Source organism: Ochlerotatus camptorhynchus, unplaced genomic scaffold (assembly GCF_037179485.1).
Source record: "Ochlerotatus camptorhynchus isolate MF236.1 unplaced genomic scaffold, CSIRO-AGI_Acam_v1.1 ptg000892l, whole genome shotgun sequence".
NCBI lineage: Eukaryota > Metazoa > Arthropoda > Insecta > Diptera > Culicidae > Ochlerotatus > Ochlerotatus camptorhynchus.
Genome location: NW_027041345.1, coordinates 32,257 through 57,178, shown reverse-complemented (window position 1 = coordinate 57,178; position 24,922 = coordinate 32,257). Strand labels below are relative to the sequence as shown.

At 37.6% G+C, this 24,922-nt stretch overlaps 1 protein-coding gene across 1 annotated transcript in view; it reads right to left on the bottom strand.

Moving 5' to 3' along the window:
* LOC135715410 (inactivation-no-after-potential D protein-like) overlaps positions 1 to 24,922 on the bottom strand; it is a 126,358-nt gene that overhangs the window by 87,842 nt on the left and 13,594 nt on the right. The window contains exons 2-5 of the mRNA XM_065238692.1: positions 16,856 to 16,950; positions 16,734 to 16,803; positions 13,343 to 13,393; positions 12,129 to 12,230 (exon numbers count right to left, since the gene is read on the bottom strand). Coding sequence (XP_065094764.1) covers positions 12,129 to 12,230; positions 13,343 to 13,393; positions 16,734 to 16,803; positions 16,856 to 16,950 — 318 coding nt within the window. The remainder of the gene's footprint in view (positions 1 to 12,128; positions 12,231 to 13,342; positions 13,394 to 16,733; positions 16,804 to 16,855; positions 16,951 to 24,922) is intronic.

Below are 24,922 nucleotides of genomic sequence, written 5' to 3'. Positions count from 1 at the left end.
TTACATGCCTCATTTTCGATTTCTTATTGTGACCCCCAGTATAGTAAAGAAAGACGTAGTCCTACACGGACAGAAAATTGTTTGCATTGAACCAAAAAAAAACTTGATTTGTATTTAAACAAACAATTCCGGGTGAAATTATATTGCGTTTTATTGTTTCGATAATACTTATTCAAATAAATTCAAAATAAGATTCTTTTTATTTTAATAAGCCACTCTTCAACTGCAACTATTGTTAAAATAACAATATTCTTTTATTAAGCCAACAATAGTTCATTTTAATTTAGCATTTATTTGTTGGGTGCGTTCCCCGGACCATGATTGCAAAAATAACTACCAACTATTCCCTCGTCCCGGACAAAAATGTAAACAATAACACAAAACTGTTCTCGTTTGATTCAGTTTTTTTTTCGCGTTCGACGTAAATATTGTTTTTAACAGTGAATTTCGGGAAATAAGTGCAACATTTCCGAAAATCTCGAGGTAAGTAAGTATGCTGCAGTTGCGAAATATAAACAGTTTTTCTTTATTTTTTTCCTTGATTTTTTTCCCTCGATCTTGTTTTCCGTACTCAGTACTGTACTGGAGGTCTCCCAGGTAAATAGACTAGAATAGACTTTTCTGACATTTGCTGAATGCTGAAGTGTGAGTGCAAGAATGGTGTCAGATCGTTTGTATGCACGGTTATCTTGCACTTATGCTTTGGACTTTTGCACTTGGGCTTGGGCATTCATAAAAAAATCCATTATTCAATTAAAGGAAAGAGTGAGAGGTCTCTCAGTCCGCGGAAGGAATTTTTGAAGGAAAAATGTTTATGGAAGACTGATTTCATGAAAGTATGAATGGCGATGAAAATGATGTTGAAAATGCAAATAATGATAATCATGGAAAATTAATGTGCTAATAATGAAGAAAAACATGAGCATGGTGATGGATGAAGGACAATAATGATGATAGTGATTAGTAATAACGGTAGAATCATAGAAAGATGTTTTAATCATTAACTTTTATGGCTGATGATAGATCATTAACTATCATGGATTATGAAAATGACTGCATACTTATCTCAAAAGTGATGATGTTCAATAAGAAAATGTATTTTGAAAAGTTATGTTATGATAGTTTATTGAGATTATTGATGATAAAGAGTTGATGATTTATTTTGGATAATAGCAATGGATCAACTAAAAACAATATATTATATTCCGTAAAACGTGGCTGGATTATGGAATAAGTATTTAATTACTTAATATAATTTATAATCTCCTTAATAAAAAAAACACCATACCCGAACAATAATCCAAATGATATAAATATTCCTTAAATGGTTTGAATGATACCCTGAATAACGATAAAAAAAATTAATTAGGGATGAAATATATACAACGGAGACAACCCAGCTCAGGGCTGACAGTCTTCTTAATGAAGATATTATAAAATGATTTAATTTAAAAAAAACGGAAAAAGAAACGGAACGATAAGTGACAGACTCAAATAATATCGTAAGATGGCTAATCGGGACGCACTGAAAGCAATATTGACAGATTTTATGAGTCAAACACATACTTCACAATCTCTTCTTGTAACTTACAAGTAATAATTATCATTATAACATCTAATGATTTAATAATTCTGAAGAACATTTTTTTATAGCAAGTGAGTGGAAGTTACCCTGATGGTGTGTACGACCGGCATATGATGTTTTAGATCACCGCATAGGCAAACAATCCAGTCGGAGTCACACGAGCTGGCTCGAGCAGCAGAAACGGCAACGGCAAATAGTAGGACGTATCGGTTTTGCACCATCCTCTGCCTCGCTTAGGGTTGTCTATTTTCGGCAGAAAGAGAAAACCCCTAACTTTTTAGGGACCTAGTTTCATCAGGTCAATCGGAACAAACTGCGTGTTACTGCGCTATCATATAAAATCGCAAATGATATTGCTGACGACGAGGGTAATAATGAAGTGTATTACGTTTACATTCCATCTCGAGATGTGGAGATAGACTGCGTGGTTCTGAAGCGAGCCTGATGTATGATGACGTCATGGAAAGTATGGAGCGCCTTCAAAATGCTGTTACATCTACCGTGGATGTTTTGGATTGCACGATATTGTATTCATCGACCACGGTAGATGGCGAAAAGATTTATTCCCCATCAGGCTTTCGCTGAATCGGTTCTCACAAAGTTTTTTAGATATTGAAATGTGTTTTTCCTGGTGCGGATTTGTGTACCAAGGGTGTATAATTGTACTAACTGCAAAATGTTAGGACACTCAGCTGCTTTTTGTGAATACAAGCAAATGTAACCAAGATCACTTGAAGGGTGCTTGCCATCAGGAAGCAACTAAATGTGCTTACTGTGGCAAAGAACCTCTTCATGCTTTGCTGTCCTGCGTACAAGAAGCGTATTAACAATGTGAAGCGTTCCATAAATAACGCTCCAAGCTGACGTATGCAGAAATGGTCAAATTGCAAAACGGAACCTCTGCTTCGTCGGCATCAGCCACACAAAATGGAAACATTTTTGAGATTTTGTCTTACAATAAACTGAACTCTGACATAGCAGATGAGAGTGAGTCTCCGGAGGTACACGCCTCCAGTAAAAGGAAGCCGCCTAGCTCCCTGGGAGTGCACCAGAAAAAAAATAAACCCACTCAGAAAAGGTTGCAAATATCTTGGAACGAATTGGTAATTGCTGCTCCATCTATTCCACCGCGGCTACCTAATAAAGGTAACCGTAAGAGGTTGCCAAAAATAAAACCATGTTTTCGAAATTTTTTTCTTTAACTCCATATAACTTGGAACCAGTAGACAGTGGAAATTTAACGTCTTTGAAAGAGCTGTTCATTTTGTCAAGATAACCAACTTTTCCCAAGACATCAAGTCTCCAAAACGTCAGAGAAAGAAGTTAGATTGAGGCACCATCTTTGCGGAAGAGTTTTGAACTATTTGTTTATGTCAATAGATGGTCCTTATTATGACGAGAAATTTGGCCCAAGACACCAAGTCGCGGAAATGCTTCGTTTCGGAGTTATTAATTTTGCTCCGCTAGGTTGCATTCCTGACCCAGTTGGCAATGTAAGCATTAAACATTTTAAGAAATTGCGCTTGGTGTTTTTCTTGTCTGCTGTCCTCTGTCGCCATATTGTCATTATGAAAATGCCATTAGCCTTGGAATAAAATCCAAGAAATTTCAATAAAATAATGGCTAAATAAGAGATCCGAAATGATTTCCAGTGTGCATTGGTATGAATTTATGTATTGAGATCTCTTTTCTGTAAAATTATGGTGATTCCATCAAATTCATTTGATTTCTGAAACAATCTTTTTTGTTAACTTGAGTTATTTTGGAGGCGCATTTATTTAACGCTCATATTATCTCAACATACACGATAAGATTTCAAGCGCATATGTTTTGGAACTTCTAAAAAGTAATATATTTTCTTTAAGATTTTCACTAATGTCGCCATGAAACAAAATTGATTGCATGGTGATATTGACACCAACACTCAAACCTATTTTTACCGCTAAAGATTTCCATTTGGAAAAAAAGTTTCAGCAGAACAGAACAACAACAAGCTAATTTATGGCGGTTGCTTTGAAGCCAATAAAAATTAAATTGGCTTTATAACTGATTTTCACCAAAGCGTAATAAAACTGCTTGGAAACAATATTACTCTTATAGAGGCTATGAGAACCTTTTGTAGAGTATGAGGATTCCTGACAAAAGGTTTTAAGACAGCTTTATTGTAATTCTCAAACATGCATTATAAACCTTATCAAGAGTGGTCCACAGCTGTATGACGATCTTATAGCGGTTATCAAAAGGTTGTGCTGGAGCTATTAATTTTATTGGCGGTTTTATGAAATTGATCTCAATAACCACTAATAGAGTGCAATAAAACAAGAAATGCTACTTGGGTAGACTGTATAAAACAACTATTCTTTCAGGTCTTGAGCATCGATCTTTTTGCTTCCTCTCGGCAAGAAAAAGGCACCTCATTAAATAGGAACGTATTCAATATCAAAAAATGCATACAGCCAAGGGCAATCCCTTGGCTGTATGCATTCAACACACAATATGAGCCTAGAGGTTCTAGCGGGAGTAAAACCCCAGCAGAACCGTTTCTGGGAGCTGTCATTAAGAATATTCATCAAATGTAGTGCCAGTAACAACCTTGTGATTGAAAACTTTGAAGAAATGCTTGAGTTGAGCGTAGATTCGTGCGAATCTATCTTAATGATATGTCTTCAGATATTAACCTTTCGTTCTATAATCCCCCTCATGTACACTTTACTAATTACAGTTCCACATTGACATGATCTCTCCATGAAACAGGAGTTGCAGATCAACTTCAACCTATCTTAATTCCCCGTATTTTTGCTGAAAAGTACCAACACGTCAATTGCAATATAATATTTTTCACTGATGCATCACGCATTGATAAATCCACTGGCATCGGTGTCTTCAATGAATACTCAACCGCCTTCCGGAAACTTCAGGATCCTTGTTCCGTTTATGTTGCTGAGCTAGCAGCAATCAACTTCGCTATGGTGACCATGGAAAACATGTTGCCGCCATATTGGATTCCAAAATAGCGTCTGGAATCTATATCTGGCCTCTACACGTCGTCCTTTTTCGGAAATTCCCACATTGTAGGGTATTTGACAGTTTTTCTCGACATGATGGTCACCATCTTGGATTCCAAAATGGCATCTGGCATCGATTTCTGGTCTCCTCACACTTCCCTTTCCGGAAATACCTGTATTATAGGGTGTTTGACAGTTTTTCTTGACCCGATGGCCGCCATCTTGGATTCCAAAATGACGTCTGGCATCGATTTCCGGCCTCTACACGTCGTCCCCTTTCCAAAAATATCCACATTGTAGGGTATTTGACAGTTTTTCTTGAACCGATGGCCGCCATCTTGGATTCCAAAATGGCATCTGACATCGATTTCCGGCCTCTACACGTCATCCTTTTTCCGGTTCCTTTTCTCATATTGCACAGCATCATCTTATATGGAGAAGCTTTGGAGACATAACATATTAAGGAAGTTCATGTGCACACTAGCGCCGCGTAGTGTGAGAGTTCTGAAATAATATGACCATCATCCGAAAGGACTAAGTTACCTGAACAACTTTGCTGAAGACAGTAACCTTCTATATGGCCAGGTTCTCGAGATACAGCTTATACAGGAAATTCACTTGCACACTAGCGCCGCGTAGTGAGCGTGTTCTGAACTAATATGACCATCATCCGAAAGGACTTGATCACCTGCACAACTTTGATGAAAACAGCAACTTTCTATATGGCCAGGCTCTCGAGATACAGTTTATATAGGTATTGCACATGCACACTAGCGCTGCGTAGTGAGAGAGTTCTGAACTAATATGGCCACCATCCAAAAGGCCTTGATCACCTGCACAACTTTGCTCAAAACAACAACTTTCTATATGGCCAGGCTCTCGAGATACAGTTTATATAGGAATTGCACATGCACACTAGCGCTGCGTAGTGAGATAGTTCTGAACTAATATGGCCACCATCCAAAAGGACTTGGTCACTTGAACAACTTTTCTGAAGACAGTAACTTTCTATATGGTCAGGATCACGAAATATTCTATGTTTGAAATAGGATCCATACATTATAGCGCCCGTCATAAGTAACATAAAAGTGAAGCGCCTCTAGCGGCGTAGTTCCCAATTTAACCTGAATCCAATGGCACAGGCTTGTTGGTCTAACCCAGTACAGCAACTTTGTCGAAAACAGTATAGTTTATGTATTGAAACAAATGAGATAATCCACTACAGCCCCATTAGTGAAAATCCCATAAGCTGTGGGTATCCTTATTCGCGGATAGCCCGGTAATAAGGATCCGGCAATAAGGGATACCGGCAATAAGGAATCCGGCAATAAAGATTCCTGACTGTATTGCGAAAGCGATGGTCGTGTTCAGCGTATCCAACTCACTATCGCACCTTTGTGTGTATACACGGATAGAAATTTCCTTATACCTTTTGACAAATTTCTGTTGCTGAAAATTCATAAAATCTAAAAGTCTAGATAGAGCTGGAATTAGGGCGTAACAGCTTTTGTAAACAATGATTTCTTTCGATTTCTAGAAAGTTAAGGCTCGGCAACGCAAATCAACAACACCATCGGGTAGAGGACGACTTCCCCTACCCGACGGCTATGATGGTTTACGTGGGCATGCCTTGAGTTCCTAGAAATCATCTTTAAAAGTTGTTGTTTACAAAGGATGTTACGCCCTAATTCCAGCTCTATCTAGAAGTCAACTAATAAGCAGACGCCTTGCAAAAAGTTAATGAAGATCATGTGTCAAATGAAATGTATCACATACACGGTCACACATATTTTTTTTGCATTCTCAGGTCCTTGTGGTCCTATGTGGTTTGTCTTATGGAATGTATATAAGGCTGATGTTTTGGCAAAAATTTCTAAGGGAAACATATAAATAAAATAATTGATTTTCGTTTCGTGTACATTCATCTATGCGCCTCACTGCTACAGCGACGGCAAGAAACGTCAAAAACGGGCGCATCAAAGGGGCGCGTTTACGGTAGTTATAGACTTCTCTGACGTTTATGAAATGCACAAGTATTAGTGCAGTATTTTGGGTGAATTTAAAGTATTAGTGCAAGAAAACCGATGAATTTACTCAAAGTTCTGCACTAATACTTGAGCAATTCACAAACGTCAGAGAAGTCTATACTACCGCAACCCTTTCAGACCTGACTGCAACGGCAACAATAGAAGAATTTCACATGATAAACTTTTCCCACTAGTACGTCAGAGTTCAATTTTAAGTTGGCAAAACTGTTGGACAAGTAAATCTCTTGGGCGGTGGTTACATTCCATTATTCCAAATGTTTCTTCGAGAGCGTGGTTCAAAGGTCTGGATGTAAATCGGGGCTTCATTTGCGTAATGTCAAGACTTATGTCTAACCACTACTCGCTAGACGCTCATCTCTACAGAATAAACCTCGTCGACAGCAATATATGTAGGTGCACTACCGGTTATGATGACATTGATCACGCAGTTTGGCATTGCCCGGGTAATGATTCCTCCAGAGTACAACTGTTGGATACCCTAGTGGCCCGAAGCAGACAGCCTTTCCATGAAATAAGAGATGTATTGGGATCACGAGATCTTCCCTGCATGCAGGCGTTCTACAAATTCCTTTGTTTGTCTGATGTTAGAGTTTGATGTAATCATCCCCTCCTTTCCAAACAATTTCCCGCCGTCAGAGAGTAGTATCTGAAGAAGGCTTAGGAAACCACCCAAGTTACATTGCAAGTTTTATAGTAGTTTTAAAGCATGCTACAAGTCCAAATCATGGTCTACAGAACCCTTATAAAACCAAAATTGCTACTTGGGCACTTCGCTTTTTAGGAACTTCCAATCACCAATTGTTACCCATTAACCTCGAGCCCGCCACGAGTAATTGGTACCCAATACTAAACTACATTACTGATTTTTGGCTCCGCAAATCCGACTAAGCCATGTAAATAAACAAACTTGTTAAAAAAAATTGATCATCATTTGCTATAATATACAAGTGACGAGAAATTTTTTAAAAATAATTATACAGTGATGGGAAGCTTCGTGGGCAGTCGATGGCGACCTTGCAATACAACCAAATTTACTAAAATTTTGCGCATTAGTAGTAAAAATTAAAATTTCAGGAATTTGACAAAAATGTGTTTACGGCCAAAATAGTAGCAGTAAGCATATAAAAAAAATATCGTCAGTTTATAACATAATTTCGAAATCCAATATGGCGCGCCATAGCGGTAGCCACCATATTGGATTTCCAGTTTCAAATACCCCATAAATACATAGGTATTTTCAGTAAGGTCCATGTATGGTTTTGTATTGTCGGTCAACTTTACGTGAAATATATCGTGAATTGGTAATATTTAATTTATAGGCAACCTATTCGCGATTTATTCCACGTAAAGTTGACCGACGATACAAAACCATACATGAAACTTACTAACTACCATAACCATTACCATTAAAATTCTCATACCATAAGTAAAAAGGTTCTAATATAGTTCTCTTTCCGAAAACATATGGAGAAAACAACTATTTTGTATGGTAATGGTTCTTAACAACCCATTATTTGTGAGGTTCACTTCCAAAGAACCATAATACATAAGGTTAAAACTTTATCACACAAACGTTCATGTAAAGTTCCATCACCATTTCAGTTAAAGTTTAGCAGAGATTATAAACAATTTTTAACCATTTTTGGTAAGGTCTGGTTATTATTCGCGTTTATGCGGGTGCTCATCGTATGTCGACCCATTTGAGTTTTCGTCATAATTGAAATTTAGAAATGGTACTATATCACTTATATTTTCAAAATCTTGGAAAAACTCAATAGCTTTGTTCAGAAAATGTTTTGAAACACACCATAATCAGTTGCCCCATTACATAAGATGCAATGGTAAGAAATGAACATCAAGCCACGTTTTGCTCACCCTAATAAAAAATAACCATAAACGAACGATAACCCAAATCATTGAACTATTCCACAAATGGTTTGGATGATACCCAGAACACGTCGTTAAGCAAATTAACCATACAATTTTTATTAGGGCAGCTTGCTGATTTCCCTAATTAAAATTGTATGGTTAATTTGCTTAACGACGGGTTCTGGGTATCATCCAAACCATTTGTGTCTTTTTTTTGCCAAACCATCGGAGTCTTTTTTTTTTGCAAAGCAACAAGACTAGTGTGTAAATTGAAATCTCATTCTTTTTCGATATTTTTATTGAGAACCATATAGAGAACGATTCATAAATGACGTAGAATTTTAAATGAAAGGGGAAGGGTCTGCATAAATTTTGACCGGCTTTGTGTTCGGTATAGCAAAATACGCTACGACTCCCACCTCGTAGCGTATTTTGCTATACCGAACACAAAGCCGGTCATTTACTCATTTAGAATAAAATGCTGAAAAACATGATAAATTTCAATAATTTGAATTGAGATGAAAATGTAGATAGGTATAGTATTATTAATTAGTGAATGGGAAAATAGAGAAAATATCACAATACGTTACAATCATGAAACATACCAATACTGGCTGGCTAAGGTGTCGTAATGTCATTATTGAGTTACATGACAATCTTAAATTTACACACTTAGAAATTATTATTAAATCATGGAACGTAAACAAACATGGCATGTAAAATTAAGTGTCCTGAAACTGAAACATATGTAAATCGACGAAAAATGCGTTTTATTAGGCAGCCCTAAGTTTGCACCTTTAGAATTGATAAAACGATCCATAAAATATTGAAAAACGTTCCATTAAAAACATCCAAATGATCCATAAAACATCGGAGAAAATCCCTAAAAAAATGTGGATGATCCATAAAAAATATCAATATTATCAATATTTTATGTGAAATTTAGCAACACAATTGTAAAAATGTACCACTAAATTTCTAAATAATGAGCATTGGAATTGTACGAATTACCCATAAACATATTGCAATTGATCCATAAAACATTCAGCAATGAACCTTAAACTAAAGAAAGTGATCCATAAAAAATCAAGTTTGCACACTTAAAAATATAGGCATGATCCATAAATTAGACGTATATTATTCATGTTTAGGACACTATTTTTTTTTTTTGATCCATAAACCTTGAAAAATTGCTCCACTGCTTATCTACTTAGATTTACTGTGGAAGCTTCATTTAGAAACTTTTTAAGAAGCTTATTCTAGACGCTCGCCTATCGTTCTGCTCTTCTGACAAAAAAAAACACGGGCAGAACAGTAAATCTGAGTAGCTACGCAGTAATGTAGCAATTTTCCAAGGTTTATTGATCAAATTAAAAAAACATATGTATATAGACCGAGATATAGACTATAATTGGAACACACCAAAATAAGCACGTCTACCAACAACTGGAACACCTACCCTAGGTATGATCCATAAAAGTAACATTTTTTTTCATTTTTTCTTAAGAAGATTATTATAGAAGCTTCTTTTGGAAGCTAATTCTAGACGCTTGACCATCGCTCCGCACATCTACCTAAAAACACGGCAGGACAGTAAATCTAAGTAGTTAAGCAGTAATGGAGCAATTTTTCATGGTTTATGGATCAAAATTAATAATACAGTGTCCAAAACGTGAATAATATACGTCTAATTTATGGATCATGGCTGTTCGGAATATCGGGATAACACTGTACCGCCAAGTCTAGTGACAACCCTGTGGGGGATTCAGAGAGCTACGGTAACGGTCGCTGTCAGAAATGACAGACGTCAGGTTTGGTTCAACGGAACTGTGAACTCACAGTTCCGTTGAACCAAACCTTAGATAGGTCGGAGTATGAACGAGAAAAAAAGAGGAAAAGAAGACACAATTCCAAACCATTTAAAAAACGTTTTACAGCTAAATTATTTTAATTGCCTAAATTTGTTAATATACCTATCGTTTAATCAAATTGTAGTTATTTGTAGTGAACTAGCTACCAACAATCAATACGAAACTAACGATTTTAAATTGGCTCACTACTTGACTTGCCTATTGGTCCCAAGCAAATCGATTAACGTACCTCATTCTAGTCAAAATTTTAGTACTACACAATGTTTGTTTTGATTCGCTATGAAAGTTTGACAGGTAAAATGAGGGGTTCGTGGATTTTCTCGTGTTTTATAGGGGTGCATCGATAAGCTTGGGACCGAAGATAGTACCAGAGCTTAGCCAAAAAGTTGAGCACATTTCTTCGGGACCTTCTGGTCTTGAAGTTACCTCTATGTAGCTACTGAAGTAGGTTAGTTGGAGGTGGAATGCGTGCAAATATTGAATTTAATAACCCTATATTTGATTTTTTTTTTTTTTTTTAATTATAGTCACTTTAACGCTCTTGGGTCATTCGTGACTTGTCCGGGTTGAGATTTGAACTCGTGACTTTGGCGTGAGAGGTATGAATGCTAACCACTACGCCCGGGTCACCCCCCCTATATTTGCTTAATCTAGATACTACAGTTTGATCCTAAAATCTGGTAACCTACAATTTGTTCCTAAACGCTATATACATGATTTACCCTAAGTAACTAGTAAGTAGCTCATTCTACATCGTTTGCGTGCTTAACTAAAATAATAATTGAATCCCTAAATGCTAAATCTAGCCAAATCTTTGTTGAAAGAGTGACGGAAGATAACTCTCGGTTTGAAAATCTCCCGCTCAGCCTCCTATCGCTTTTCATGGAGGAATTTCTCTTCCTCCAGCGCTTTCTTATTTGCGCTTTTCTCCTGCAGCAACTGGTCTAGGGATTCTTCCAGGCTGACCACATTGGTACTTCCTTTTCCAGATTCGGTTGCGGCATCACTCCTCACTCTATTATTTCTGCTAGGTGGTTTATTTGAGACAGACTTCTTGGTTCCTTTTGCCACCTTATAAGCATTAAGATTGGTTTTGATTTTATATTAGTTTAATAAAACCTATTTCAGCTTCAAACTGTCCAAAATGAGACTGCTCTGAGGAAGTTGCTTTCATTAATACGAACATGGCTATATTTTTAAGTGCGCAAACATGATTTTCTATGGATCACTTTCTTTAGTTTAAGGTTCACTGCTGAATGTATTATGGATCAATTGCAATATGTTTATGGGTAATTCGTACATTTCAATGCTCATTATTTAGAAATTTAGCGGTACATTTTTACAATTGTGTTGCTAAATTTTACATTAAATATGGATCATATTGATATTTTTTATGGATCATTCACACTTTTTTAAGGATTTTCTCCGAAGTTTTATGGAACATTTGGATGATTTTTATGGAACGTTTTCCAATATTTTATGGATCATTTATTGGTTTTTATGTTCAAAAGTATGTTTGCCGTTTTATTAAATTGATTTTCTCGTCCTTTTCAACTGAACTTGCATGTGTCGGTCTCGAGGCACTTAAATTTACATGTCTTTACATGAAGTGTGTAGAAGAGCTATGCCTGCGTTTTCAATGGTTAAAATTTAGTAAATAAGTAAATAAAATTTCAAAAATATTCACAACTTTAATGCTAGTAGAGATATACTATTCCTGCATTACTCAGTTTTGAGGCACATCACATACTTTATCTGCCATTGATCCTTCCTGGATATCTGAGATGAATATACCTTGACCAACTTCTGCGTGTTTTCCTTCAATAATCATGATACCCAATCCAGAAGATCCCTAAAAATAAATTGAAGGTGTTGACTAGGTTAATTATCACAACATTAAATTCTTAATCGACTGCTAAATCGATTCTATCATACCCCGTATGCTATGAACATCATAATTACACCTATAATTACATCCATGCATAATCATACTGCACATTGCGCACATTATAAGTACGGATAAAAGTGCGGAAATCCACATAAAAAATCCAAAAACGCACTTTGTGCATATCAGTTCATTAAAATTATTTTTAATAGATATTTTTTTTTCTCTTTATTCAACGTCGGTTTCTGTTCCGCAATCTAGTGCCTATCACCGACAAACATCGATTGCCATCCATTGACGGCGATCGAATGTGCAGGAAGGCAGCTGTGTAGGATATCAGACCCATTTAAATACACATGGTTCGGGACCAACGGCTTTACTTCCCTTCCAAAGACGTGACCAGAGATTTTTATGCCTCAGAAAAATCCCCCCGACCTGAGCTGGGATCGAACCCAAACCCATTGAAGTGAGAAAGCAGTCACGCTTACCAGTACACCACCGGCACCGCACGTTTGCCCTTCAGGGGGACTTGATCCATCATTTTATCAAATGGGGAAATGGCTCTAATGTTTGCCTAAGGATCTAAGATTGGGCCATCGCTAAAAATCTGCTTTTATCAATTTTATCTAGATGAACGCGTCATTGGGACGGTACTAATAGATATTTTTGGTCGCTATTGAAAATTTAGTCGATTTCCGAATTTATGTATGGGCCAAAATCAGAGGCATTTAAGCCGACATTGCATCCATTTCCCTATATGTCAAATAACGAAAAAAAAACTTACAAAACATTTTTTTTTTTAGAAATTCTCTTAAATAAAATTAATCCACCTACGGTGAAAAACAAAAACCCATCATGTAACATCAAAGCACATGGAAAAAAAATAAAGTTCATAAAGCCATTGGAAACACCTGGACTTGTTGTACTAAAAGTTCAAGAAAATTTAAAAAAGCTTGGTTTGAAAATATATTTATACAATTACATCATCACTCAACCATCATCATTTCGATAATTCTTATGTCCTCTACGAGAAGTAACTTTTTATCGATAATTTAAAACACCATATGGGATTTTCTTACCTTTTTGATTGAAACCACCCGGACGTTCTTATAAGCAGAAAACAGCTCTTCCTGAAAAAAAAAAAATATTGTCATATACTAACAATGCATATCAGATTATTGCTGAAAACATGGAAAATTTCTCCAATGAGCTGAAAGCAATATATGTACAGTAATTATCCGATGCGCATAATACTTTTAATAAGTTCACATAGCCTCGATTCAGAATCTTTCTCATTCATCTTCAAGATGGATCTTTAAGGTATACTTTGGAGGAAAAGGCCACTGAAGAAGCTCATGACTTTCGCAGAACATTGAAAAAGATTTTCAAAAGGAGAGCTGACAATATCAGGTCTTTACTGCATTAAAAATTAAATAATCCATTAAAGCTATGTTCTGGTATCTCGTTGAATTTAACATTTAATTCAGGCAAAAAAAAGTTCTCGTCGATGCTTTCCTTTTATTATTTCACACAAAACATCGAGAGCTTTTTCTAATCTGAAGTGATGTCACAGAGATAAACATTTTCGAAATGTGTATTTACTCACTAAGTCACTTTCACCTTAAAATATCGCTACGGAGTTTGGAGCTAATGAAAATCGATCATCGTACCACAAAAACACAACCGAAAAACTCATAACCCACTCGCGAACAAAATGTGTGCGAACAGCTAATTTAAATAAATTCTCACGCTTCAGGCCCCTAGCTAACACAAAACACGACCGTATCGGTCGGCACTACCCACAGCACTTCGAAGCCGGCATTTACTCTATATGCGATGAACTATGGCTATGACTTGGAACTATGGAACTATAACTTGGATTATAACCTTGAACAGTCATGAGCAATTTAGTGGGCATCGATTTTTACCTTCACGGCATGCTTACGTTTCTTCATTTGTGAAATGTGAGTATTTAATATGTATAGGAACGTTTTGTTTCTATTATGTAATCCTGATTACTTTGTGGTGTGCTATGTAATGATGTGTCGAACAGATTTAAGGTTTCTATGCTTATTTGAGCATGGCCAATCATATTAGTAGCCAACTCAAACAGGCTTCTTATTCAGATGAAGTGATTAATAAACAGTGAACACTAAATAAAAAGACGATTTACCACAGCTTAAATTTTATTCTATTAAAAATCTCTAAACTACCAACTTAACGAAGCATAAGGAAAGACACTTTTCATACCTCTGTAACAATACCAAATATGCTTTGTATTATTCTAGATCGAAATAAATCCTATCAGCAGGGTTCAGCATGCAATATGCATGCATGTGCGATTTTCATGCCGCACAGTACCGTGAGGAAGTCGCATGGGACATCGATACCATCTATCTATCGCATGACAATCGCATCCTAAATCTGCGAGATTTTGATCATCTTGAGCAGAAAGATTTGATGGCTATCGTGTCGGCATTGGAATATAACACATTTTTCTGTGGACTAAAAATTACCAATACGCGTCGGAAACCCTGGAGAGAGTTCTTCATGTTTTAAAACGATCCATGTGGTTAGAGAAACTGCATCTTGAGGCACTTGCGTTACGGTAAAAAGTTATTTTTGTTTTCTCATTTCATAGATCGGATTTTATACACAAGCTTGCAGTTTCTGTGATATCCAATTCAAATCCTGCCCTTCGTTCAATTAATCTCAGTCAAAACATGATAGAAGATAAAGGTGAGTACCGTGATCGCGTCAAATTCTGCGCATTCCATCCTTATATTTACTTTTTGTTAATATTAATCATAACAATCACCACGATATTATTTGTAATCTTAGCGTTATTGAATCCAATGTAAAAATGCACAATTATATAACATTTAAAAATCAAAGAGGCTGAACAGACCCAACAGTGCAACCAGCTCAGCAGATTTTTTGTTATTTTGAAATGCATAAATAGATTTAAAAAAATGCTAGAACAATACCTTTTCCATGCAGCCCAAAATTATCGAAATCATACAAAAAATGTTGTTAAAAATCAACAGCATTAATTTTTTTTTAATAGTTGCACTTTTTAATTCTGAAGAATAGTGCGCATTTTGCGCCAAAGTAGACTCCTGCGCTGAAAATTATTCCTCAAGACTTTTTTTGCTCATAGGGTAAGTGGCCATTGGTCCAGTATTTAGCGCTTGTGGAAATTTTTAGGTTCCGTAAAACGGGGTATCTTTGATAATGTGGGTAGCTTTGATAGTATAATGTAAAGATTAAATTTAGTCGCTGCGCTTTTTCCAAACTAGAAACATTGGTTCGATATTGTAGCTTAGGGTATTTCCGTTGATATCGTATACAGTTTTTATATAGTATGTGTTACATATTTTACACGATATTCTGTATGACATGTTTGACATATTTTATCGCGACGTTCTGTATGACATGTTTGGACCGCAGAACTCCATAAGCTCAGATGTAGGCTTTTTCTTCTTCTTATTCTTCTTCTTATTCTTCTTCTTATTCTTCTTCTTATTCTCTTCTTAATTTCATTATTTAACGTCGGTCTCTGTTCCGCAATCTAGTGCCAATCACCGACGGGCATCGATTGCCATCCATTGACGATAATCGAATCTGCAGCGAGGCAGTTTCCACACCTGCGTAGGATGTGGCAACTATCAATACACATGGGCCGGAACCAACGACTTTACTTCTCTTTTGAGAGAAGGCGTGACCAGAGATTTTATGTCTCTGAAAAATCGCACCGACCTCGGCAGTCGCTTACCGCTACACCACCGGCGCCGACTGACTTTGCTCTAGATGCTACCTACCGATAAGCAGCACTTCAATGCCTGTTCCTTGTTATACCACACGGTCAACCGCAACAACTCAGCGACTTAATTCAATTGACTCAGAGCATTTTTTCCAAACGAAATTTACTCATATTTTGGAAAAACCTGCAATTATGCATTAGCTGTGTGTATCTGCAGGTTTTCCCAAATATGAGTAAATTTCATATGGAAATAAAATGCTCTGAGTCAATTGAATTCAGTCGCTGAGTTGTTGCGGTTGGCCGTGCAGTTATACCAGTATGACAGTAATAAATAAATCACTTTTTGCATGACGTTCATTTGTGGTTCTACATAACACTTCGAAATTTTCGTCGACTTTGGTAATTTTTACCGAAATCTCAATTTGGGCAAATCAATTAAATGGTTATAAAGTTACTTTAAATCTAAATCTTCATTTGATCATTTGAACAAAATTGAACGTGTTATGAAATTATTTTTGAGTAAAAGCTTTAAAATGAAGGTCAAAATTTTACCAATCGTTCACCAATAATATAATGATAAATTGGGAGTGTGTATGTTATGATAGGAAGACTTTTTGGATTTGTATTGAACATGTAGGTTTAAATAGCAAGCAGTAAATATAAAAAAAAAAACAAATTATATCTAAAGTTATTTTTAATAAAGTTACCTCCTCATCTATGCACACTGGAAATTGAGTTACTGGCTTGACGGCTAAATCCTCCGTAGCGCTTGATCGTCTATGGAATGCAAACATTATTGGCAGTTTGTGAAATTTATATTCTTGCTTACCTCAAAACAATAAACTTAACTGATGAGCCTACAAGACCTTTGATTATTGTAGGAACATTTAGATGCGACCGCCCATGAAGAACTAATCCATTCACCTGCATGCAAAGAGAAGATAAAAAATATTGATTTTGAAATTTGTTGTGGTCTGTGGGCTTTATGGTCGTGTGGATAGCGGCATCACCTATCGTTCAAGCGTATAATGGAGCGACGGTCGATTCCCGCTCTAGCGGATGGGACTTCTCGTAAAAAGGAGATTTTCTTAAGCTGGGTTTAAACAGGGCAAGTCAATTGATCAAGTCAGTTGAATTCAACTGACTTGAACGCGAATTGAACGTGTAAACCATGCCATTCAACTGACTTGATCAACTCACTTGAATTGAAAAAAGTTGAACCAGGCTCAACTTTGCAAGCCAATTGAATTCAACTGAGTTGATCATTTGACTTGCCTAGTCTAAACCCAGCATTACTGCTCCACTGACTGTCGTTACGGTAAAAAAAAACAGTACTCAAAATTGAGTTTAAATAAACTCAACGTTGGTTACTGTCATTTGAGGTCCGGAAATGAGTGACAAGTGGTCACTTCACTTCGTTTTCACCGTGAAGTGACACTCGTAAAAAGGGTCTGTGTTTGATTAAATAAGCTGATTTATATTAAATTAATATCGTCTGTTAAGTTTGCACGTAGCAATATGAAAAAAGATACACGCCAAAGTGTATGTTGGAAATTTGTAGGCGAGTAATGATTGTTTTTATTATATTGTTGTTTTCAGAATTCCTCCTAATATGCATTTGCTGCTTCCGATATGATCCGAAGAATGTCCCCACTAGACAGATCCACGGGCTGGTACTGATAATCAATCAGAGTATTTGGTGATATTGTCTGCATGTAGACGGCAACGTATCTACATATCCGGATGATAAAACTAGATTCTAGATTACAAGGCGGTTCGTGGTAGTGTTGGAATGGTATGATGATGGTTGCAAGTTGGTGAAATAGCTGTCCGGATATATATTCTCCCCACCACGGAGATGAACACGCGTTTGAAGCAGCAATCAATTACGGAAATGGTGGCCGTTTTTTTTTTTTTGTTTAGAATTTTTAGAGCTCGTTTAAGTCTAGTTTAATTTAAATATATTGAGTAAAAATGTTCTTCAATCATAATCATGGTTAAAATAAATTAAATAATATTTTTGTTTTTATTTTTTCGTTTATTTTTTATGTTCAGAAACCTATTCAGAAAAGAAAATGATTATTGATATGTTTAACCATCGATATTTTTATCCTTCCAACGTTGGGTAAATTTCACCTTCGATAATGTGATGGCAAATTTACACCCATTGAATTCATGATCAAGATTTCTCAATATTGAGTTATAATATATTACTCAATTTTGACTAGCTCCATGGAAGCTACGAGTTGGGTGAAAGGAACACAATTTTGAGAACTTTTTTCTTACCGTGCGAATAATCGTACGATTTTAGTGAAAGTAAGTCATAAAATGATCGCATGATAACGTTCCATGTCGAATAAAAAAGTTGCCACCTGGATTTGAAACATGGACTTCACCAACTCACTATAAATTTTTTTTATAATATTAAAAGGTGAATATCTCATAAAATTCCCACTTCAAATTTGTTTATGAAGAAATCTGAAGGCATGTATCTGGAGAAGAATGCTAGATATTAAAATACTATGGCTAATAACTGAAATACATAATTTCAGACTTTTATAATTCGTAATATGTCGATAATGGTTGAACATAGGAAAAATGTTAATATGTTCCAGCTAATTCATAAAAAATGATATGTAGAATTCAATTTTTAGCATTATAAAAAAAAAATGGTTGTGTTATACAATTTTATATAACATTAAACAATTTAATAGATTAAAAGTATATCTATTTAGTATTTTATCTTCACCAGAATTATGGGCATGCTTCAGCTTTCTTTAAGAAATAAATTTAAAAATCTTTGTAGAATATTATATTTTTATTTGATTGTTTATTTTTATTTGATCATATTATACAAGCCTTTTCTCTTAATGAATATTTTTATCTTAAAGATCATTGAATTACGGAATATGCATAAATGACGTAGCATATTTTGGTTTCAGAAGTTGTGACTATAGTGGCTATATTTATAGCCTTACGAAAAGAGTCTCGGTTCATTCCTCGCCGATAGCTTGAAGTAGCCGGACGTAGTTTGTTCGTGTGTCCGTTGCGGGTATTGGTTTCGTAGCCGGTGGAGTTTTTTTTCCACCATAGTTGTTTTTTTATATCGCGCGTTTTACCTACCATGGACGAAGTTCAGTGCCCAAGGCAACCGCAGTCAGCAGAGGAAGTAGCCACCTTTAGCGACGCTATAGGTGGACTATCATCTCACCGTCATCGTCTCATCACCACTCCATAGCAGCAAGCAACAACAACAAAGCAGCAAACGGAGTGGCTGCACCAGCTCACACTATACACTATACTATACAATAGTCTTCTCTAGCCCATTGCCGCGCTTTTGTTATAAAATTTTGCGCGTGGCTTTGCCCTCTCCCCTGATAGGGTTGTGAGGGCTATAGTGGTGCAACTTCTTGCAACTAGTGAAAAGTTTTTTTTTTTTGATAATTTTGTTTTTGTTTTGCTTGGTTGTTCATACACTGGGCAACAAAATATTAACAACTAGTTGTTAAGTAGATTAATTGGTGAAGGGTTTTTTTTTAAGTTTTTTTTTTTTTTTCCTTTTTAAGCGGTTCTACATCCCTTCTCGATATGTGGAGATAGAAGGTGTGGTCTCCGACGCGAGTCTGAGTGTCGAGGACTTAAAACAAGCATCGGGTTGCTTCAAAAACTCGAAAATCGGTGAGCAGGTACAGGTACTGGATGTAAGGCAACTGCATTCAGTATCTTTGAAAGATGGCAAGAAAGTTTATCAGCATTCAGACTCGTTTCGGGTGACTTTCGCTGGTAGTGTTCTCCCAAACTTTGTCAAAGTTGATGGTGCTTTTTTTCCGGTGCGGTTGTTTGTACAGAGGGTATATCATTGTACCAACTGCAAAAGACTAGGACACTCAGCCAGCCATTGCGGCAACAAAACTCGTTGTGGCAAATGTGGTGAAAACCACAAAGAGGATTCTTGCCACAAAGAATCAGTAAAATGCACTTATTGTGGCGAGAATCCTCACCCCTTGCAGGAATGCTCAATGTACAAGCAGCACTCCGATAAAGTGCAGCGTTCAATCTCTGGACGCTCCAAGCAGTCATATGCACAAATGGTGAAGGCTGCATCAGCTGTCCAAGATGAAAATCAATTTTCGATTTTGTCAGCTGAAGAATCGGACTCTGACTCATCCGATGAGGGTGACTCTACGGTGGTACACGCACCTTTGAAAGCGAACGGATCCTCAAAACGAAAATGCTCCTCCCCGAAAGTGCGCCGTAAGAAAACTAAAGTCACTCAGAGGATTGAAAAATTCCCAGGGTAATGGGGATGAAAAAATTAAATCGAAGGCTCCTACTGTTCCACTTCCTGGCTGCAGTAAGGATTTTCCGCCATTACCCAACAAAGAAAAGAAAAACAAAAAAGCTGCTCCTCAAACTTCTCAAAAGAAATCCAAGTCCGAACGCGGTTTGCTAGCTTTTTCGGACATTGTGGAATTCATATTAAATATGTTCAACATACAAGACCCTCTTAGAAGCTTAGTTTCAGCCTTGCTTCCAACATTAGAATCATATCTTAAGCAATTAACTGTTTCATGGCCCCTCCTTGCATCAATCATATCTTTCGATGGATAATTCGTCGAACGAGGTTGAAGATATGATCACTGTGCTACAGTGGAACTGCCGTAGTCTTGTGCCTAAACAAGACTCGTTCAAATTTTTACTTCACAATTCTGATTGTGATATATTTGCTCTCTGTGAAACATGGCTTTCTTCCGATGAAGAACTCAACTTCCACGATTTTAACATTATTCGCCTGGATAGAGACGATTCTTATGGAGGAGTACTTTTAGGGATCAAAAAGTGCTACCCTTTCTACAAAATGTCCCTTCCTGCTCTATCAGGCGTCGAAATCGTCGCTTGCCAAATAAATGTGAAGAACAAAAATCTTTGCATAGCTTCAGTATATGTTCCACCAAGAACCTCCATTAGTCGTAGTCAACTCTGGAATCTAGTTTCGATTCTTCCATTCCCAGTATTATTTCTAGGTGATATGAACTCCCATGGTACTGGGTGGGGCGATCTATACGATGACAATAGAGCGGCAATTTTTTACAATTTATGTGACGATTTCAACTTGACTATTTTGAACACTGGTGAAGTGACACGTATAGCTAAACCTCCGGCTCGAGAAAGCCGACTCGACATATCTTTGTGTTCAAGATCACTATTATTGGATTATCTGTGGAAAGTTATCAATGATCCCCATGGTAGCGATCATTTGCCAATCATCATTTCAATAAAGTGTGGCCCTCAATCTGCAGAACCATCTCGAGTTCCATTTGATCTTACAAGGAACATCGACTGGCAGAAATATGCAACGGTGGTGACAATCGGTATCGAATCAATAGATACCCTCCCACCATTGGAAGAATATCGATTTCTCACCGATTTGATATACAAAAGCTCTCTGGAAGCACAAAAAAGAAAAGTTCCAAGTGCATCCTTTAAAAGGAGACCAGCCACACCTGGATGGGACGAAGAATGCACAAAATTGTATGCAAAAAAATCTGATGCTTTCAAAGCTTTTCGTAGACACAAAACCTCCACATACTTCGAGGAATATTCAAAGCTTGAGGCAAAGCTGAAACAATTAATCAAAGCAAAACAACGCGGTTATTGGCGCAATTTCATCAAGGGACTCTCACGAGAAACCTCAATGACACCTTGTGGAGGGTGGCTTGCAACATGCGTAACCGCTCATCTTCTAATGAGAGTGAAGAATACTCCAACCGATGGATATTCGATTTCGCTAAAAAGGTCTGTCCGGACTCAGTTCCAGCACAACACATTCTTCGAGAAGCGTCTCCGAGCGGCAGCTCTCTGGATAGACCATTCACAATGCTGGAATTCTCTATGGCTCTTCTTTCATCGAACAACTCCTCACCGGGAAGCGATATGATTAAATTCAATCTTCTGAAAAATCTCCCAGATATCGCTAAAAGACGCTTGCTAGACTTATTCAATTCCTTACAGAAAACAACATTGTACCGCCTGAATGGAGACAGGTCAAAGTAATAGCCATTCGAAAACCTGGCAAACCAGCGTCTGACCATAACTCATACCGTCTAATTGCAATGCTTTCGTGCATTAGGAAATTGTTGGAGAAAATGATCTTTCGGAGACTCGATCAGTGGGTCGAAACAAATAACTTGCTATCAAATACACAGTTTGGGTTCCGCAAGAGCAAAGGAACAAACGATTGTCTAGCATGGTGGGGTGCTCATCCGGGAGACCTCATAACGCTTTATAAAACAACAATTCTCTCTGTTCTAGAGTACGGCTCTTTCTACTTTCTCTCGGCAAGAAAATGTCACCTAATAAAATTGGAACGAATTCAATATCGTTGTCTGCGTATTGCTCTCGGCTGTATGCACTCAACGCATAACATGAGTCTCGAGGTTCTGGCAGGAGTAATACCCCTCCAGAACCGTTTCTGGGAGCTCTCTCTCAGAATACTAATCAAATGCGAAGTGACGAACACACTTATAATTGCAAATTTTGAAGAAATTTTTGAGCTGAACACACAATCTCGATTTATGAGAATCTACCACCACTACATATCGTCGGATATGTGTCTTCCTTGTTATACTCCAGACCGTGCTCACTTCACCAATCGCAGTTCCTCAATTGAATATGATCTGTACATGAAACAAGTGATTCATGGGATTCCAGATCAGCTTCGAACTATTATTATCCCGCGTATTTTTACTGAAAAGTACCAACACGTCAATTGCGTGAAAAGATATTTTACAGACGGGTCACGTCTTAATGGATCCACTGGCTTCGGTGTCTTCAATGAAAACTCTAGCGCCTTCCGCAAACTTCAGGAACCTTGTTCCGTTTTTGTTGCTGAGCTGGCAGCAATCAACTTCGCATTGGGGATGATTTCCAACATGCCCGCAGACCATTACTTCATCTTCTCGGATAGTCCCAGTTCGATTGAGGCTATTCGGTCGATGAAACCAAGTAGGCACTCATCTTATTTCCTTTCAAAGGTAAGGGAGCAGATGTGTGTGCTGGTCGAAAGATCATATATGATTACCTTTGTATGGGTCCCCTCACATTGCTCAATCCCAGGCAATGAGAAGGCGGACTCTCTCGCAAAGGTGGGTGCGCAGGAAGGCGAATTTTATGACAGGCAAATTTCGCACGATGAATTTTACCATTTAGTGCGTCAGTTGGCAAACCGATTGGGACACTGGAAATCTTGGACGGTGGTTACATTCAATTATTCCTAATGTTTCTTCGAGAGCGTGGTTTAAAGGCTTGGGCTTAAGTCGTGACTTCATTCGCGTGATGAGTAGACTTATGTCCAACCACTACTCGCTAGATGCTCATCTCAATAGAATAAACCTCGTGGACAGCAACATCTGTCGGTGTGGAAACGGTTACGATGACATCGATCACGCAGTTTGGCAATGTACGGATAATGACGCTGCCAGAGAGCGACTTTTGAATACCCTCCAGGCCCAAGGAAGACAACCCAATATCCCTATCAGAGACGTGTTGGGTACCCGCGATCTCTGCTATATGCAGTCGATTTATGTGTTTCTTCAAATGTCTAGTATAAGAATTTAAATCCTTTGTCTTTTGTCTCTCTTTAATAGTTTTTGTTTGTCTTATCCCCCCGTCTCGATGAGTCTCATTGTCGCCCACTGGTCACCATAGCCGGTCGAACTCCAGACGAATCTAGAACCACACTACCATTCATACTGGCGACATTGCTCTGATGAGACAACGAAACCCTACCCCAAGCTCCTCCCCTTTTCCTATCCTTCGACAATGTACCCCTCTAACCTCGAGTAAGCCGCGAGTATTCGGCCCAACTCCTACTAGACATAGAATTAAGTGAATTTTGTTACAAACAAAGAACAATGAATTATCCGCTCCGTAAAGCTAACGCGATTGAGCCTTACAAATAAACGAACTAGATAAAAAAAAGTCTCGAGTACCAATTGTGCTGTCAAATAGCGCAACCAATCGAGCATATCATGACCAACAACAGAAAAGAGCACATCAGCTTTTGCGAACAAAAATTCGGAAACTCGTGACTCTAGACTCGCTTACGCAAACCAATAACTCAACGGATTGAGAAAAGTTTCCCCTATCCGATGATGCTGGTAATTTGCGGTTGACAAGGAAAGAACATTTGTCCGGTCATGGACACTGGAGATGATGTGGTAATACTCGGCTCGGAGGATTCCAGCTGATTTAGCCAATTCCCCCTGTGGGAATGCCAACAGGAACACACAGAAAAGCTCGACTGAAAATTTCACTTAACTCATAGCCCTGAAAAGGACTGTTTTGGCTTCGGCTTGTTCAAGAAGGAAAAAACGTATAATTTCAACGGTGCTATAATTCGGTGTTCTCTTTACAAGGTTTGTGGACTGTATCATCGTGACGCGCTAAATGCGTTGCCTTGAATATGTTTGGCTGTCTTCATTTTTCCTACCTTTCCCCTTTCATGCACAAACCAATCAGCGCTCGCTGCGCACTCGTTGGTTTGCAGTCGGTCGGTCGGTGCTGCTGTTTGCATGCTCGTGCCAAGCTAGCGGCAGCGTAAGGAAATGATCAAAGCTTGTTTGTAGCACCTTGACACAAATTACACATTATGTTAGTGTTGGGAACCGTTTACCCGCGGTCGCCTCGGGGTTAGTAGAGGTTTTTAAAAAGATTGGGTAATCGGGTAGGGTGATTTACATAAAACAAAAACTACTACTACTACTACTACTACTACTACTACTACTACTACTACTACTACTACTACTACTACTACTACTACTACTACTACTACTACTACTACTACTACTACTACTACTACTACTACTACTACTACTACTACTACTACTACTACTAC